At 48.5% G+C, this 20768-nt stretch overlaps 1 protein-coding gene across 1 annotated transcript in view; it reads right to left on the reverse strand.

Annotated features, from left to right (window-relative positions):
- The window catches only part of TTBK1 (tau tubulin kinase 1), a 363196-nt gene that overhangs the window by 217499 nt on the left and 124929 nt on the right, over positions 1–20768 (reverse strand). The window contains exons 5-6 of the mRNA XM_069236392.1: positions 15704–15844; positions 14641–14745 (exon numbers count right to left, since the gene is read on the reverse strand). Coding sequence (XP_069092493.1) covers positions 14641–14745; positions 15704–15844 — 246 coding nt within the window. The remainder of the gene's footprint in view (positions 1–14640; positions 14746–15703; positions 15845–20768) is intronic.

Here is a 20768-nt window from a genome sequence, read left to right on the forward strand (position 1 = left end):
GTAGGAGGGAGGCAGGAGGGAGAGCAGGGGACCAGGAGAGGGATGGGAGACAGGCAGGGGACAGCAGGGGAGGGTGGAAGACAGGCAGGAGGGAGAGGAGAAGAGGAAGGAGGCAAGAGGGAGAGCAGGAGAGACAGACAGGAGGGAGACCAGGAGAGGGTGGGAGACAGGCAGGAGGGAGAGCAGGAGAGAGTGGGAGACAGGCAGGAGGGAGAGCAGGAGAGAGTGGGAGACAGGCGGGGGAGAGCAGGGGAGGGTGGAAGACAGGCAGGAGGGAGAGGAGAAGAGGAAGGAGGCAAGAGGGAGAGCAGGAGAGACAGACAGGAGGGAGAGCAGGAGAGGGTGGGAGACAGGCAGGAGGGAGAGCAGGAGAGAGTGGGAGACAGGCGGGGGAGAGCAGGAGAGAGTGGGAGACAGGCAGGAGGGAGAGCAGGAGAGAGTGGGAGACAGGCAGGAGGGAGAGCAGGAGAGACAGGCAGCAGGGAGAGCAGGAGAGGGTGGAAGACAGGCGGGAGGGAGAGCAGGAGAGGGTGGGAGACAGGCGGGAGGGAGAGCAGGAGAGGGTGGGAGACAGGCAGGGGAGAGCAGGAGAGGGTGGGAGACAGGCGGGGGAGAGCAGGAGAGGGTGGGAGACAGGCAGGAGGGAGAGCAGGAGAGGGTGGGAGACAGGCGGGAGGGAGAGCAGGAGAGAGTAAGAGACAGGCGGGGGAGAGCAGGAGAGGGTGGGAGACAGGCAGGAGGGAGAGCAGGAGAGGGTGGGAGACAGGCAGGAGGGTGAGCAGGAGAGGGTGGGAGACAGGCGGGGGAGAGCAGGAGAGGGTGGGAGACAGCCGGGAGGGAGAGCAGGAGAGGGTGGGAGACAGGCAGGAGGGAGAGCAGGAGAGAGTGGGAGACAGGCGGGGGAGAGCAGGAGAGGGTGGGAGACAGGGAGGAGGGAGAGCAGGAGAGAGTGGGAAACAGGCAGGGGAGAGCAGGAGAGAGTGGGAGACAGGCAGGAGGGAGAGCAGGAGAGAGTGGGAGACAGGCAGGAGGGAGAGCAGGAGAGAGTGGGAGACAGGCAGGAGGGAGAGCAGGAGAGACAGGCAGCAGGGAGAGCAGGAGAGGGTGGAAGACAGGCGGGAGGGAGAGCAGGAGAGGGTGGGAGACAGGCGGGAGGGAGAGCAGGAGAGGGTGGGAGACAGGCGGGAAGGGAGAGCAGGAGAGGGTGGGAGACAGGCGGGGGAGAGCAGGAGAGGGTGGGAGACAGGCAGGAGGGAGAGCAGGAGAGGGTGGGAGACAGGCGGGAGGGAGAGCAGGAGAGAGTAAGAGACAGGCGGGGGAGAGCAGGAGAGGGTGGGAGACAGGCAGGAGGGAGAGCAGGAGAGGGTGGGAGACAGGCAGGAGGGTGAGCAGGAGAGGGTGGGAGACAGGCGGGGGAGAGCAGGAGAGGGTGGGAGACAGCCGGGAGGGAGAGCAGGAGAGGGTGGGAGACAGGCAGGAGGGAGAGCAGGAGAGAGTGGGAGACAGGCGGGGGAGAGCAGGAGAGGGTGGGAGACAGGGAGGAGGGAGAGCAGGAGAGAGTGGGAGACAGGCAGGGGAGAGCAGGAGAGAGTGGGAGACAGGCAGGAGGGAGAGCAGGAGAGAGTGGGAGACAGGCAGGAGGGAGAGCAGGAGAGAGTGGGAGACAGGCAGGAGGGAGAGCAGGAGAGAGTGGGAGGCAGGCGGGGAGAGCAGGAGAGAGTGGGAGACAGGCAGGAGGGAGAGCAGGAGAGACAGGCAGGAGGGAGAGCAGGAGAGAGTGGGAGACAGGCAGGAGAGGGTGGGAGACAGGCGGGAAGGGAGAGCAGGAGAGGGTGGGAGACAGGCAGGAGGGAGAGCAGGAGAGGGTGGGAGACAGGCAGGAGGGAGAGCAGGAGAGGGTGGGAGACAGGCAGGAGGGAGAGCAGGAGAGACAGGCAGGAGGGAGAGCAGGAGAGGGTGGGAGACAGGCAGGAGGGAGAGCAGGAGAGGGTGGGAGACCGCAGGAGAGGGTGGGAGACAGGCGGGAGAGAGAGCAGGAGAGGGTGGGAGACAGGCAGGAGGGAGAGCAGGAGAGGGGGGGAGACAGGCAGGAGGGAGAGCAGGAGAGACAGGCAGGAGGGAGAGCAGGAGAGGGTGGGAGACAGCAGGAGAGGGTGGGAGACAGGCGGGAGAGAGAGCAGGAGAGGGTGGGAGACAGGCAGGAGGGAGAGCAGGAGAGGGGGGGAGACAGGCAGGAGGGAGAGCAGGAGAGGGTGGGACACAGGCAGGAGGGGAAAGGAGGGCAGATCGTCAGAACGGGGCATGGAAGAGGAGAGGTGACGGAGGGACGAAATGACACTGATACATAACCAGACCCACACACATTTCACACTGAAAACACTGACCCTCTTCGGAGGACCCTCTACTGGGAGAACCAAGAACCGCCACCCTCTGGTCTCTTGTATTCTAGTCACCAGTTTTATAAAGCGCTTGGCGACCTGGACATCGGGCTTCCCAGCGCTACTGGAGAGAGCGAGTTAAACCGAGTGGGTCTGCATTTTAGACTAACAAGAGGTCCCAACTATTCAGAGCCGAGTTTTCCCAAACTTTGTGTCCCGCTATGGGACCGTGGTCGCCCCTTCTCTGCTGTGACAGGAAACCTTCAAGGACCAGGGGCCGGTGTGGTGCACGCCATCTACAAGGGAGACCTCTAGCCCCCTCTAGCTCCCTTCAGCCCGGACTTCTACAGACAGATGCGTTGGAGAGGCGAGTTCACTCCATAAAGCCCACGGCCCTCATCAGTGGCAGACAAGAGGCCAGGGACAGAGCTGGGCAGAGACTGGAAGAAGGGCTGAACCAATGTGTCCGTCTTAATGCACCTGGGGCCTCGCTAGTTTCTGCAACAAACTGAAATGAACAGAAACTGCACATTTAGGGACAGATGTATGAAAGAAAGTTGTAGAAAGGCCAACAGGGCATCGAAAAATACAGGTTCTACCCAGTGGAAATCGCATTTTGCGATCCCCAATTATGAAATCGTAAATAGGGAAATCCTGTTTCCCATTTCCCAAGCCCATGTACAAAGCATTTCCTAAATGCAAAATGGGCATCTAGGAAAGGCTATTTTATTTCCTTTGACTTCAAGTCGATGGTAAACGTGCAATTTTTAAAAATGCTCCCAAAATGCATTCTTTAAAGTTACGTGTAGCAAACACATGCCTCTAGATGTGCACCATGTGGGGTGCACCAAGGGGGGCATTATGGGCATAGTCACCCTTGGTGCTGCGTTTCCTAATTCACGATTTCCTATTAAGAAATCATAAATTAGGAAATGCAAAACTATTCCTACCTTTGGGCCATCATTCCCATTGGAAGGAATGGTTTAGCATTCTTAGATAACGATTACCTAATAGCGATTCGTACTGTACAGGGGTCGCTAGTAGCAAATTGCTATTTTTGTACATTTCATTGTGCATCTCCTTAATAGCGATTGCTAAGGAGTCGCTATTTAGGAAACGCACAGTGAGAATTCCCTACATCTGGCCATAGTCCACGCACTACCTGGACGTGCGTAAAGTGTACCTTCCAGGTGGCTCGTGGGCCTGTCAAGCAGCTGATGGCCATGAAACGTCAAGAGCTGAAGTGCCGCAAAGCTTCACTCCACGCAAGACCTGCTCTTCGCTGGGGCACACAAGGCAGCGAGATCCCATGGGAGGGCAGAGGGTCTTCATCACAGGTTTCCCAGTCACACCGCATGGGGGCGCCTGGGTAGGAGAAACCACCTAGTTTGATCTTGGAGGGGTTCACCTGGCAACAGAAGTTCTCCGCCTGGCTTTGGAAAACCAGGCCATCAGCCTTGGTAGTGTTACTCTGATTAACAAGTGTGCGTCAGGGACCACTGTATGTTTATATTATGCGGTGAGAACACACCTGTAATAAGAAAATTACATCACTACTGAACAGCAATAAGCTATTACAGGTCAGTAGGGGATTTTTAGTTCTGTCAAGGGTTGAGGGTTTTCTGATGCCACTCCAGCGAAGGATCCTGCAGTAAGGCTGCGGCTGGTAGGGTTGGTACCCGCTAGGGGACAGGCTCCTGTACATGAGGCCCTGTATTTGTGTGTGAAGGAGAGGCCCTCTCACACAAAGGAGGTTGCCTCTCACCTCAGAAAGGCACTTGGCCTGCAGCCTCCTACCTCCACCTCACCATGTGACTTGCAGTACCTCATGACGTGTCGCTGGGGAGATCCTTTCACAGACTCCATGTGGAAACATGCAACACCTGCACACAGGTAGTGCCTAAGGTTCTTGCTTCAGGCTGGTTCTGAGGTGACTACACCTGGACTAGGAACATGTCACCCTTGCACTGTGCCACCATTGGCACTGTTCTGCCCTCACAGTGACCCCTGTCACAGCAGAAAGACAGCAGGGGGAGCTCCCTGACACCCAAGTATATGAAGACCTCCTTCCACACCCTCCTATACTCACTGCTGAGCTATAGAAAGCACCATAGCACGGTGTTTACTGCACCGCTGGGGTACACAGCAGCCATGCACTTCCAGGCCTTGAGTATCTGCACTTATGTTACTCGCGGCCTGATCTAGAGTTTGGCAGGCGGCACTCCCTCCGGCAGGGTGGCGGGAGCATGACATCCCCCACCCTCCAGGCGGCAGTGACAGACAGAAAACAAAGACTGTCACGCCATCCCCTTAATTAGGGTGAGGGTGGTAATACCCTTCCTGTGACCGTCTCTACCCCACTGCGCTGTCGGAGGACGCTTCCTGTCGATGGAGCCAACTGGGATTCCACCTGTAGAGAGCCGGTGGTCCTACCGACCCTACAAGAGGGCAGGCGGTCAGACTACTCCGTCATCTTTGCGAGTAAGTACCCCGTCCGCCAACCTTTAAATCAGCTGCTTAGTATGGTGTAAAGAATACCACTTCTTATCAAAGGAATATTAGTAACAATGGGAGAGTATTGGCACTTTAAAGCAGAGATATATTACTATCGATGCAAGGGTACTGGCACTTTACAGCAGGAATACATTACTATCAATGGGAGGGCACTGGCACTTCACATCAGTTACATTACTACCTATGGGAGAGTACTGGCATTTCACAGCAGGGATACATTACCATCAGTAGGAAAGTACTGGCACTTCAAAGCACGGATACATTATTTTCAATGACAGAGTACAGCACTTCACAGCAGAGATACATTACTATCAATGGGAGAGTACTGGCACTTCACAGCGGGGTACTTTACTCTCAGTGGGAGAGTACTGGCACTTCAAAGCAGGAATACATTATTATCAATGGGGGAGTACTAGTACTTCATAGCAGAGATACATTACTAACAAAGTAAGAGTACTGGCACTTTTTTAGGAGGGATGCATTACTATCAATCGAAGAGTACTAGCACTTCACAGCAGAGATACATTACTATCAATGGGAATATAATGCTACTTCACAGCAGGGATAGATTAGTATCAATGGGAGAGTACTGGCACTTCACAGAAGGGATATATTACTATCAATAGGAGAGAAGTGGCACTTCACAGCAGGGACACATTACTATCAATGGGAGCGTACTGACACTTCACAGCAGGAGTACATTACTATCAATGTGAGAGCACTGGCACTTCACAGCAGGGATACATTACTATCAATGGGAGAGTACTGGCACTTCACAGCAGGGATACATTACTATCAATGTGAGAGCACTGGCACTTCACAGCAGGGATACATTACTATCAATGGGAGAGCACTGGCACTTCACAGCAGGGATACATTAGTATCAATGTGAGAGCACTGGCACTTCACAGCAGGGATACATTACTATCAATGTGAGAGCACTGGCACTTCACAGCAGGGATACATTACTATCAATGAAAGAGTACTGGCACTTTACAGCAGGAATACATTACTATCAATGGGAGGGCACTGGCACTTCACATCAGTTACATTACTACCTATGGGAGAGTACTGGCATTTCACAGCAGGGATACATTACCATCAGTAGGAAAGTACTGGCACTTCAAAGCACGGATACATTATTTTCAATGACAGAGTACAGCACTTCACAGCAGGGATACATTACTATCAATGGGAGAGTACTGGCACTTCACAGCGGGGTACTTTACTCTCAGTGGGAGAGTACTGGCACTTCAAAGCAGGAATACATTATTATCAATGGGGGAGTACTATTACTTCATAGCAGAGATACATTACTAACAAAGTAAGAGTACTGGCACTTTTTTAGGAGGGATGCATTACTATCAATCGAAGAGTACTAGCACTTCACAGCAGAGATACATTACTATCAATGGGAATATAATGCTACTTCACAGCAGGGATAGATTAGTATCAATGGGAGAGTACTGGCACTTCACAGAAGGGATATATTACTATCAATAGGAGAGAAGTGGCACTTCACAGCAGGGACACATTACTATCAATGGGAGCGTACTAACACTTCACAGCAGGAGTACATTACTATCAATGTGAGAGCACTGGCACTTCACAGCAGGGATACATTACTATCAATGGGAGAGTACTGGCACTTCACAGCAGGGATACATTACTATCAATGTGAGAGCACTGGCACTTCACAGCAGGGATACATTACTATCAATGGGAGAGCACTGGCACTTCACAGCAGGGATACATTAGTATCAATGGGAGAGCACTGGCACTTCACAGCAGGGATACATTAGTATCAATGGGAGAGCACTGGCACTTCACAGCAGGGATACATTACTATCAATGTGAGAGCACTGGCACTTCACAGCAGGGATACATTACTATCAATGTGAGAGCACTGGCACTTCACAGCAGGGATACATTACTATCAATGTGAGAGCACTGGCACTTCACAGAAGGAGCACATTACTATCAATGTGAGAGCACTGGCACTTCACAGCAGGGATACATTACTATCAATGGAAGAGTACTGGCACTTCACAGCAGGGATACATTAGTATCAATGGGAGAGTACTGGCACTTCACAGCAGGGATACATTAGTATCAATGGGAGAGTACTGCACTTCACAGCAGGGATACATTACTATCAATGGGAGAGTACTGGCACTTCATAGCAGGGATACATTACTATCAATGGGAGAGCACTTCACAGCAGGGATATATTACTATCAATGGAAGAGCACTGGCACTTCACAGCAGGGACACATTAGTATCAATGGGAGAGTACTGGCACTTCACATCAGGGATACATTAGTATCAATGGGAGAGCACTGGCACTTCACAGCAGGGATACATTACTATCAATGTGAGAGCACTGAAACTTCACAGCAGGGATATATTACTATCAATGGAAGAGCACTGCCACTTCACAGCAGGGATACATTACTATCAATGGGAGAGCACTGGCACTTCACAGAAGGAGCACATTACTATCAATGTGAGAGCACTGGCACTTCACAGCAGGGATACATTACTATCAATGGAAGAGTACTGGCACTTCACAGCAGGGATACATTACTATCAATGGGAGAGTACTGGCACTTCACAGCAGGGATACATTACTATCAATGGGAGAGTACTGGCACTTCATAGCAGGGATACATTACTATCAATGGGAGAGCACTGGCACTACACAGCAGGGATATATTACTATCAATGGAAGAGCACTGGCACTTCACAGCAGGGACACATTAGTATCAATGGGAGAGTACTGGCACTTCACATCAGGGATACATTAGTATCAATAGGAGAGCACTGGCACTTCACAGCAGGGATACATTACTATCAATGTGAGAGCACTGGCACTTCACTGCAGGGATATATTACTATCAATGAAAGAGCACTGCCACTTCACAGCAGGGATACATTACTATCAATGGGAGAGCACTGGCACTTCACAGCAGGGATACATTACTATCAATGGGAGAGCACTGGCACTTCACAGCAGGGATACATTACTATCAATGTGAGAGCACTGGCACTTCACAGCAGGGATACATTACTATCAATGGGAGAGCACTGGCACTTCACAGCAGGGATACATTACTATCAATGGAAGAGCACTGGCACTTCACAGCAGGGATACATTACTATCAATGTGAGAGCACTGGCACTTCACAGCAGGGATACATTACTATCAATGGAAGAGTACTGGCACTTCACAGCAGGGATACATTACTATCAATGGGAGAGCACTGGCACTTCACAGCAGGGATGCATTACTATCAATGGAAGAGTACTGGCACTTCACAGCAGGGATACATTACTATCAATGGGAGAGCACTGGCACTTCACAGCAGCGATACATTACTATCAATGGAAGGGTACTGTCACTTCACAGCAGGGATACATTACTATCAATGTGAGAGCACTGGCACTTCACATCAGGGATACATTACTATCAGTGGGAGAGCACTGGCACTTCACAGCAGGGATACATTACTATCAATGGGAGAGCACTGGCACTTCACATCAGGGATACATTACTATCAATGGAAGAGCACTGGCACTTCACATCAGGGATACATTACTATCAATGTGAGAGCACTGGCACTTCACAGCAGGGATACATTACTATCAATGGGAGAGCACTGGCACTTCACAGCAGGGATACATTAGTATCAATGGGAGAGCACTGGCACTTCACAGCAGGGATACATTAGTATCAATGGGAGAGCACTGGCACTTCAGAGCAGGGATACATTACTATCAATGTGAGAGCACTGGCACTTCAGAGCAGGGATACATTACTATCAATGGAAGAGCACTGGCACTTCACAGCAGGGATACATTACTATCAATGTGAGAGCACTGGCAATTCACAGAAGGAGCACATTACTATCAATGTGAGAGCACTGGCACTTCACAGCAGGGATATATTACTATCAATGGAGGAGCACTGGCACTTCACAGCAGGGATACATTACTATCAATGGGAGAGCACTGGCACTTCACAGCAGGGATACATTAGTATCAATGGGAGAGCACTGGCACTTCACAGCAGGGATACATTACTATCAATGGGAGAGCACTGGCACTTCACAGCAGGGATACATTACTATCAATGGGAGAGCACTGGCACTTCACAGCAGGGATACATTACTATCAATGGGAGAGCACTGGCACTTCACAGCAGGGATACATTACTATCAATGGGAGAGCACTGGCACTTCACAGCAGGGATACATTACTATCAATGGGAGAGCACTGGCACTTCACAGCAGGGATACATTACTATCAATGGGAGAGCACTGGCACTTCACAGCAGGGATACATTACTATCAATGGGAGAGCACTGGCACTTCACAGCAGGGATACATTACTATCAATGGGAGAGCACTGGCACTTCACAGCAGGGATACATTACTATCAATGGGAGAGCACTGGCACTTCACAGCAGGGATACATCACTATCAATGGGAGAGCACTGGCACTTCACAGCAGGGATACATCACTATCAATGGGAGAGCACTGGCACTTCACAGCAGGGATACATCACTATCAATGGAAGAGTACTGGCACTTCACATCAGGGATACATTACTATCAATGTGAGAGCACTGGCACTTCACAGCAGGGATACATTACTATCAATGGAAGAGCACTGGCACTTCACAGCAGGGATACATCAGTATCAATGGAAGAGTACTGGCACTTCACAGCAGGGATACATCAGTATCAATGGGAGAGCACTGGCACTTCACAGCAGGGATACATTACTATCAATGGGAGAGCACTGGCACTTCACAGCAGGGATACATTACTTTCAATGGGAGAGCACTGGCACTTCACAGCAGGGATACATTACTATCAATGTGAGAGCACTGGCACTTCACAGCAGGGATACATTACTATCAATATGAGAGCACTGGCACTTCACAGCAGGGATATATTACTATCAATGGAGGAGCACTGGCACTTCACAGCAGGGATACATTACTATCAATGGGAGAGCACTGGCACTTCACAGCAGGGATACATTACTATCAATGGGAGAGCACTGGCACTTCACAGCAGGGATACATTACTATCAATGGGAGAGCACTGGCACTTCACAGCAGGGATACATTAGTATCAATGGGAGAGCACTGGCACTTCACAGCAGGGATACATTAGTATCAATGGGAGAGCACTGGCACTTCACAGCAGGGATACATTAGTATCAATGGGAGAGCACTGGCACTTCACAGCAGGGATACATTAGTATCAATGGGAGAGCACTGGCACTTCACAGCAGGGATACATTAGTATCAATGGGAGAGCACTGGCACTTCACAGCAGGGATACATTACTATCAATGGGAGAGCACTGGCACTTCACAGCAGGGATACATTACTATCAATGGGAGAGCACTGGCACTTCACAGCAGGGATACATTACTATCAATGGGAGAGCACTGGCAGTTCACAGCAGGGATACATTACTATCAATGGGAGAGTATTGGCACTTCACAGCAGGGATACATTACTATCAATGGGAGAGCACTGGCACTTCACAGCAGGGATACATTACTATCAATGGGAGAGTACTGGCACTTCACAGCAGGGATACATCACTATCAATGGGAGAGTACTGGCACTTCACAGCAGGGATACATCACTATCAATGGGAGAGTACTGGCACTTCACATCAGGGATACATTACTATCAATGTGAGAGCACTGGCACTTCACAGCAGGGACACATTACTATCAATGGAAGAGTACTGGCACTTCACAGCAGGGATACATCAGTATCAATGGAAGAGTACTGGCACTTCACAGCAGGGATACATTAGTATCAATGGGAGAGCACTGGCACTTCACAGCAGGGATACATTACTATCAATGGGAGAGCACTGGCACTTCACAGCAGGGATACATTACTATCAATGGGAGAGCACTGGCACTTCACAGCAGGGATACATTACTATCAATGTGAGAGCACTGGCACTTCACAGCAGGGATACATTACTATCAATGGAAGAGTACTGGCACTTCACAGCAGGGATACATTAGTATCAATGGGAGAGCACTGGCACTTCACAGCAGGGATACATTACTATCAATGGGAGAGCACTGGCACTTCACAGCAGGGACACATTACTATCAATGGGAGAGCACTGGCACTTCACATCAGGGACACATTACTATCAATGGGAGAGCACTGGCACTTCACAGCAGGGATACATTAGTATCAATGGGAGAGCACTGGCACTTCACAGCAGGGATACATTACTATCAATGGGAGGGTAAAGGCACTTCACAGCAGGGATATATTACTATCAATGTGAGAGCACTGGCACTTTACAGCAGGGATACATTACTATCAATCGGGGAGCACTGACACTTTACAGCAGGGATACATTGCTATCAATCGGGGAGCACTGGCACTTCACAGCAGGGATACATTACAATCAACAGGAGTGTAGTGGCACTTCACAGCAGAGTTATATTACTATCAAAGTGATAGTACTGGCACTCCACAGCATAGGTATAGCACTATCAATGGGAGAGCACTGCCACTTCATGGCAGGGATACATGACTATCAATGGAAGAGTACTCGCACTTCATAGCAGGGATACATTATTATCAATGGGAGAGTACTGACACGTCACAGAAGGAGCACATTACTAACAATGGGAGAGCACTGCCTCTTCATAGCAGGGATACATTAGTATCAATGGGAGAGCACTGGCACTTTACAGCAGGGATACATTACTATCAATGGGAGAGTACTGACGCTTCACAGCAGGGATACATTACTGTCAATGGGAGAGTACTGGCACTTCACAGCTGAGATATATCACTATTAATAGAAGAGTACTGATGCTTCACAAAAGGGATTCATTACTATCAATGGGACAGTACTGATGCTTCACAGCAGGGATACATTACTATCAATGGGAGAGTACTGACACTTCACAACAGGGATACATTAGTATCAAGGGGAGAGCACTGGCACTTCACAGCAGGGATGCATTACTATCAATGGGAGAGTACTGGCACTTCACAGCAGGGATACATTACTATCAGTGGAAGAGTACTGACACTTCACAGCAGGAGTACATTACTATCAATGTGAGAGCACTGACACTTCACAGCAGGGATGCATTACTGTCAATGGGAGAGTACTGACGCTTCACAGAAGGGATACATTACTGTCAATGGAGAGTACTGACGCTTCACAGCAGGGATACATTACTGTCAATGGGAGAGTACTGACGCTTCACAGAAGGGATACATTACTGTCAATGAGAGAGTACTGACGCTTCACAGCAGGGATACATTACTGTCAATGGGAGAGTACTGGCACTTCGCAGCAGGGATACATTATTATCAACGGGAGAGTACTGGCACTTCACAGCAGGGAAACATAACTTTTATTGGAACATTATAAACCACACATTTCACTATAATTATGAAAAGATAATCATTAACACAAATGTTTGCAACACTTTATAAGTTGCATGTATGAGAACTTTATAAGCTGCATGTATGTGTACGTTATAAGGTGCATGTATGTGTACTTTATAAACTGCATGTATGTGTACTTTATAATAAACTGCATGTATGTGTACTTTATAAGCTGCATGTATGTGTACGTTATAAGCTGCATGTATGTTTACTTTATAAGCTGCATGTATATAAGCTGCATGTATGTGTACTTTATAAGCTGCATGTATGTAAGCTGCATGTATGTGTACTTTATAAGCTGCATGTATGTGTACTTTATAAGCTGCATGTATGTAAGCTGCATGTGTGTGTACGTTATAAGGTGCATGTATGTGTACTTTATAAACTGCATGTATGTGTTCTTTATAAGCTGCATGTATGTGTACGTTATAAGATGCATGTATGTTTACTTTATAAACTGCATTTATGTGCACTTTATAAGCTGCATGTATATAAGCTGCATGTATGTGTACTTTATAAGCTGCATGTATGTAAGCTGCATGTATGTGTACTTTATAAACTGCATGTATGTGTACTTTATAAGCTGCATGTATGTAAGCTGCATGTATGTGTACGTTATAAGGTGCATGTATGTGTACTTTATAAACTGCATGTATGTGTTCTTTATTAGCTGCATGTATGTGTACGTTATAAGCTGCATGTATGTTTACTTTATAAGCTGCATTTATGTGCACTTTATAAGCTGCATGTATATAAGCTGCATGTATGTGTACTTTATAAGCTGCATGTATGTAAGCTGCATGTATGTGTACTTTATAAGCTGCATGTATGTGTACTTTATAAGCTGCATGTATGTAAGCTGCATGTATGTGTACGTTATAAGGTGCATGTATGTGTACTTTATAAACTGCATGTATGTGTTCTTTATTAGCTGCATGTATGTGTACGTTATAAGCTGCATGTATGTTTACTTTATAAGCTGCATTTATGTGCACTTTATAAGCTGCATGTATATAAGCTGCATGTATGTGTACTTTATAAGCTGCATGTATGTGAGCTGCATGTATGTGTACTTTATAAGCTGCATGTATGTGTACTTTATAAGCTGCATGTATGTGTGCATAATATCTAATCCAGACTCAACCATTACTCTACAACCATGGGATCTCTTAACGTGAGGGAGCAAGAAACCAAGGCTTCAAAGCTGGGGGATGGGCAAAGAAAATTAAAATGTGACCATGTATTATAAGGAATAAATGACCCCTCCTACATATACAAAGACACAGCCAATGAAATTACAATGAAGGAAGGCTGCCTTTGGCTATGTCATTCCATCTGCCCACAGAAGCTGTACCTTCCAACACCTATACAATGTACTGTAGTAAGTGCTCTATGTGGAGGGGGGCAGTAGGTACTGCCTTCTAGTAGAGCAGAGCGGGACCCCCAGAGGACCACAGAGGTCTGTCTGGCTCCTTCCATCACAACACACTGGGTTTAAAGGAACAATACACAATTCAATACACAAAAGAGAAAATGCCTATACTCAAGAACTTCTTAATCAACTGCAATTTCCAAAGTACAGATTTATAAATGTCTGTCATTTAAAGACAGAATAGCTACTGGTGTCTGACTGCTCCCAGGGCAGTTAATGATGCTAAACTCAGCCAGGAGGTGAAGCATGCTGCTTGGAGATTTAGAAAACACTGCAGTGTGCAGTCCTGGGCCTACGCACACCCTCTTCTACCCTAAGGTCTGCAAACCCATTTCTAAAGCACTGGAAGAACACTGTCAGAGGAGTCTGATGTGCCATGTTATTATCATTTAAGTGCCTTGAAGCTTGTAATCAGAGGCAGCGATACTCTCCCATCATCACCACATCTAACCCCCCTGGGCCATTGCTAGCCTGTGCCAGCTCACCTGTGTATGATGCCCCCTACGGGCTGGTTACTTAGTACCATGCACGTGCACTCCGTACCCTGGATAGTTAGGGTATCCAGAACTATTCAAGCATAGACTCTATGTTCTAATATTGTGTCCTAATGTTGTTCACATACAGAAATGTTGTCTGACATAAATATTGTGTCCTAAATGTGGGCCCCGCACTGCAGTGCCACCATTTTATTCCTGCAGGGCCCCTCCACCCCACAGCTGTGCAGACCCCACTGACCAGCCCCACAGCTGCCCTGCACTTGAACACAACTACCATATGCACAACCAAGGATTCACTTCAAACATGGAACCTGCAGCATGTGTTCCGGTCCCTCCAGGTGCCCCTCGGGTACTCACCGGCCGGACCTCCCCGTTGGTGTTGGTGTACTGCCGTGCCAGCCCGAAGTCCAGCATGTAACACTTCCGGTAGGTGGAGGGCAGCCGCCCCATGGCAAAGTTGCTCTAAACACAAGAAATGGACAGTGGTAATGTTAGTGGGTGGCAGAGAGGGGTGAGGGGCAGCGTGGAACACTGGCATTCTGTGGGCATTGGGACGGCCAATGTGGTGTCTGCACTGAACAGCAGTGCTTAATTTGTAAAAAAGAAACAAAAGTGCCCTCATCAGGAAGTCACTGCAGCTTGCATCATCAATTGCCCCAGCAAATGACACCACCAGCACAACTACTAACCTTTACTCTCCTACAAGTGGGACAATTCAGGCTACTCGGGACCTCCAAAGCTGTAAAAATGGCTTTGGCGGCAGGTATTAGTAGTTTTCTTTTTAATCTATATTGAATTAACAAACAACTGTTGTTGTGCTCATCTCTAAATTGGTCAAACAGCGCCACCATGTGGCAGGCTGTCGTAAGCGCTGGTGTTGATAATGAACTGACGGTGCTGAGCACTGGAGACCACCAGACCAAATTAAGCACTGCTGAACAAGAGATGGACAGTTTCAAAACAAATAGTAGAAGAGGTGCTATACCTTTTAAGTACATTGGAGGGGGACAGTGAAAATGTGACACACACTCTGGCCAGTACAGCAGTGCAGACAGTTACTCTAAGGAAATGCACTACGTCTCAAGTTTAAGTGGTGGCGTAACCACCTCCACCACCGTCAAGTCATGGTGATCGGTTCTTGCAAACGTATAATCTACACATAAGAGTCAGCAGTACATACCGGTTTGATGTCGCTGTGTAGGTACACATACTAGTTAACTAGAAACAAGACATCGTGCCTCAGTAGTGGGCCATGTGTACCAGGTTTTATGTTGAGGTGCAGGTACACAGACTTGTAAACTAGAAACAAGAAATTAGCCCCAGGCGTGCACCGTATTTAACTGTTTAATTTTGTGGTGCCGGTACACACACTTGTAAACTAGAAACAAAATATTATGCCTTAGTAGTGGGCCATACGTACTGGTTTTATGTCACGGTGCAAAAAGCCCACTGAATGAATGGCTTCAATGGACTCCAGGATCTGCTTGCCTAGGCGAAGCGTTGTGCTCATAGCGAATGTACCCCGCGGCTGGCTCCGTCGCAGGTCTGCCAGGTTCCGGCCCTGCAATACAATATCACAATTATAGTGGTGCCACAAAGATTACAAAGTCCAATCAAATTTCTTTCTTATTTCATATTCCAAACAGTCTTAAAATCTTGTTATTCAAATGTTACAGCCACAGCCAACGCGTTTCTGTTACAGCAGTGAACTTCTTCAGGGCTTTAATACAATTCAACATATATAGGACACATAAGAATAGTCAGGAATATGTGGGATGCGCAGGGAGCAGCGTATACATTTATACATGACACCCTGCAGCGTTGTACGTCGGGATACAGAAGGAGTGCAGAGACCTTCGACCCAGCAGCCGTGCAGGGCCAGGGGCATGAGACGGCTGTGACAAGGACCATCAAAGTGTCAATTACTAAGTGAATGAATACCCATTCAGTCACTGACTGACACTCTGGTTAGGATGGTTCCTTACTTTGCCTTACTTACAATCTTGTCCATCAGTGATGATCAGTTTCTACCTTGTACAGTTTGGGGATGACTTCTCCTCCTCGCTATTCTCTGCAGTATTTTAAAAAGTTACTCTTAACACTGTGGCGCAATGCGTTACCCCAAGAGGTCCAGTGGTGAATGAATTAAAGACTAACAAGCACTGACAAAGCAAATAGGCAACACCCTTATAATGCGAGTGTCTTGCTGTTGGCTTTCCCAACGTTTGTCCGTAAAGTATTGTTTTAAAAAAGTTTTAAAAAAAACATTTTAAAATACTGGAGGAAAAGCAAAATTACATATTATGGTATCTCAAATCTGTGCATTGAATTCAACATTTTCACTCTTTATAAATGGCATGGTTTATTTTTCAATACTCTTCACCTAGGGAACTCTGATCCAGCCATGTCATCCGCTGTATTAGCTCAGGGAGCTGATGTATGGGCTTCCAAGAGAAAGGCCATGCTAAGTACACTTTCTGCCTCATAGGCCAGATGATGGAATCTAGCAGATGGCCGCTTCCCTCAGCACTATAAAAGCCTCGGAGAGCCGAAATGTGTGCTTTCAAGCAATATGGGGAAATTAAGAGATAAACAAAAACAACCCTTAAATGCTGCTCTTCAGCCATACTCCTGTAAAATTATGCTTGTTGTTGTGCTTCTACAGTCAAGCTGGGAGGGGTGGGAGCAACACTGCGCAGGGACGGGTATTTAAGGATTAAAGCAGCACACAAGGGAGAGAACACTCTCTTGGAGTGCTGAATGAAAAATAAACAAATGGTTGCCTAAATGTTAGCAGTGGAAGGATACAACTCAACCAATCAAACAGATTGTAAAAAGGTGATGCTAAAGGAGAGGGACGAACACAAGGAGAGGAAGACAAACCATTGAATAAGAAGCAAGCAAATGAGAGTGACAATTAAGTTGACCAAATGGAAGTAATGGGTGGGAGGTAAGTCAACCGTACGTTCACAAAAGGTCTTTTACAACACACACACACACACACACACACACACACACTCAACACTGGAGCTGGCCGCTCTTCCTTACCTCATAGAGTACACACACTCAGCACTGGAGCTGCCCCGCTCTTCCTTACATCACAGAGTACATACACACACACACACACACACACACTCGGCACTGAGCTGGCTGCTCTTCCTTACCTCATAGAGTACACACACACACACACTCAGCACTGGAGCTGGCTGCTCTTCCTTACATCACAGAGTACATACACACACTCAGCACTGGAGCTGCCCCCATTTCTTCAGGAGAGGGCATATTTCGTCATGTTTCCAGTCCTCGGGGGAGATGCCAGTGTTGATGGAGCAGTTGATTGTGTTCCGGAGCTTGGGGATGATGGATGCGCTGGCTCTGATGTATATGTCGTGCGGGCAGGGGTCTGTGGTGGCTCCGGAGTGGGTGCTATACATGATGCTGACTGTTTCCTCTGTGGTGAGTGTGGACCAGCTGTGCATGGTCTCGGTGGGTTCTGGGGGGTGGGTCGGTCACAGGTTCCATGACAGGATTTTCTGGGAGGAAGCTGTCATAGATGACCTGGATCTTGTGGTGGAAAAAGGTGGTGAGTTTGTCACAGAAGTCCTGGAGCTGGCTGCTTTTCCTCACCTCATAGAGCACATACACACACACACACTCAGCACTGGAGCTAGCCGCTCTTACTTATCTCATAGTGCACATTCGCACATTCAGCACTGGAGCTGGCCGCTCTTCCTTACCTCATAGAGCACATACACACACAAACACACACACACTCAACAATGGAGGTGGCCCACTCTCCCTTTCCTCGGAATACACACACACCACACACACTCAGCACTGGAGCTGGCCCACTCTTCCTTACCTCGGAGTACATACACACACACTCAGCACTGGAGCTGGCCGCTCTTGCTTACCTTATAGAGTACATATATACACTCAGCACCGGAGCTGTCCACTCTTCCTTACCTCATAGAGTACATACACACACACAGTCAGCACTAGAGCTGGCCGCTCTTGCTTAACTCATAGAGTACATACATACACGCACTCAGCACTGGAGCTGGCTCACTCTTCCTTACCTCAGAGTACATACATACACACACACTCAGCACTGGAGCTGGCTGCTCTTCCTTACCTCATAGAGTACACACACACACACATTCAGCACTGGAGCTGGCCCGCTCTTCCTTACCTCCTAGAGTACATATATACACTCAGCACTGGAGCTGGCCACTCTTCCTTACCTCATAGAGTACATACACACACACACTCACCACTTGCTTACCTCATAGAGTACATACACACACTCAGCACTGGAGCTGGCCACTCTTCCTTACCTCATGGACTACATACGCACACACGCACACACACACACACTCAGCACTGGAGCTTGCTGATCTTCCTTCCCTCATAGTGTACCCACACACACACTCAGCACTGGAGCTGGCCGCTCTTCCTTACCTCATAGAGTGCATATGCACACACACACTCAGCCCTGGAGCTGGCCCGCTCTTCCTTACATCATAGAGTACATATATACATACATACATACACACACACACACACACACAGCACTGGCCCGCTCTTCCTTACCTCATAGAGCATATACACACACACACACTCAACACTGGAGCTAGCTGCTCTTCCTTACCTCATAGAGCACATACACACACTCAGCACTGGAGCTGGCGGCTCTTCCTTACCTCATAGACTACATACGCACACACGCACACACTCACACACTCAGCACTGGAGCTTGCTGATCTTCCTTCCCTCATAGAGTACCCACACACACACTCAGCACTAGAGCTGGCCGCTCTTGCTTACCTCATACAGTACATACACACACACACTCAGCACTGGAGCTGGCCCGCTCTTCCTTATATCATAGAGTACATACATACATACATACACACACACACACACACACACACACACAGCACTGGCGCTGGCCCGCTCTTCCTTACCTCATAGAGTACATACACACACACACTCAACACTGGAGCTGACCTGCTCTTCCTTACCTCATAGAGTACATACATACATACACACACACACAATCAGCCCTGGAGCTGGCCCGCTCTTCCTTACATCATAGAGTACATATATACATACACACACACACACACTCAATACTGGAGCTAGCTGCTCTTCCTTACCTCATAGAGCACATACACACACTCAGCACTGGAGCTGGCGGCTCTTCTTTACCTCATAGAGCACATACACACACACACACACACACTCAACAATGGAGGTGGCCCACTCTCCCTTACCTCGGAATACACACACACCACACACACTCAGCACTGGAGCTGGCCCACTCTTCCTTACCTCGGAGTACATACACACACACTCAGCACTGGAGCTGGCCGCTCTTGCTTACCTCATAGAGTACATATATACACTCAGCACCGGAGCTGTCCACTCTTCCTTACCTCATAGAGTACATACACACACACACACTCCGCACTAGAGCTGGCCGCTCTTGCTTAACTCAGAGTACATACATACACGCACTCAGCACTGGAGCTGGCTCACTCTTCCTTCCTCAGAGTACATACATACACACACACTCAGCACTGGAGCTGGCTCACTCTTCCTTCCTCAGAGTACATACATACACACACACTCAGCACTGGAGCTGGCTGCTCTTCCTTACCTCATAGAGTACACACACACACACACACACAGCACTGGAGGTAGCCGCTCTTCCTTACCTCAGAGTACATAAACACACACATTCAGCACTGGAGCTGGCCCGCTCTTCCTTACCTCCTAGAGTACATACACACACACACTCAGCACTAGGGCTGGCCCACTCTTGCTTAACTCAGAGTACATACATACACGCACTCAGCCCTGGAGCTGGCCCGCTCTTCCTTACATCATAGAGTACATATATACATACACACACACAAACACTCAACACTGGAGCTAGCTGCTCTTCCTTACCTCATAGAGCACATACACACACTCAGCACTGGAGCTGGCGGCTCTTCTTTACCTCATAGAGCACATACACACACACACACACACTCAACAATGGAGGTGGCCCACTCTCCCTTACCTCGGAATACACACACACCACACACACTCAGCACTGGAGCTGGCCCACTCTTCCTTACCTCATAGAGTACATACACACACACACACTCAGCACTAGAGCTGGCCGCTCTTGCTTAACTCAGAGTACATACATACACGCACTCAGCACTGGAGCTGGCTCACTCTTCCTTCCTCAGAGTAAATACATACACACACACTCAGCACTGGAGCTGGCTCACTCTTCCTTCCTCAGAGTACATACATACACACACACTCAGCACTGGAGCTGGCTGCTCTTCCTTACCTCATAGAGTACACACACACACACACACACACACACACAGCACTGGAGGTAGCCGCTCTTCCTTACCTCAGAGTACATAAACACACACATTCAGCACTGGAGCTGGCCCGCTCTTCCTTACCTCCTAGAGTAC

The sequence above is a fragment of the Pleurodeles waltl genome, chromosome 5 (genome assembly GCF_031143425.1).
Source record: "Pleurodeles waltl isolate 20211129_DDA chromosome 5, aPleWal1.hap1.20221129, whole genome shotgun sequence".
NCBI lineage: Eukaryota > Metazoa > Chordata > Amphibia > Caudata > Salamandridae > Pleurodeles > Pleurodeles waltl.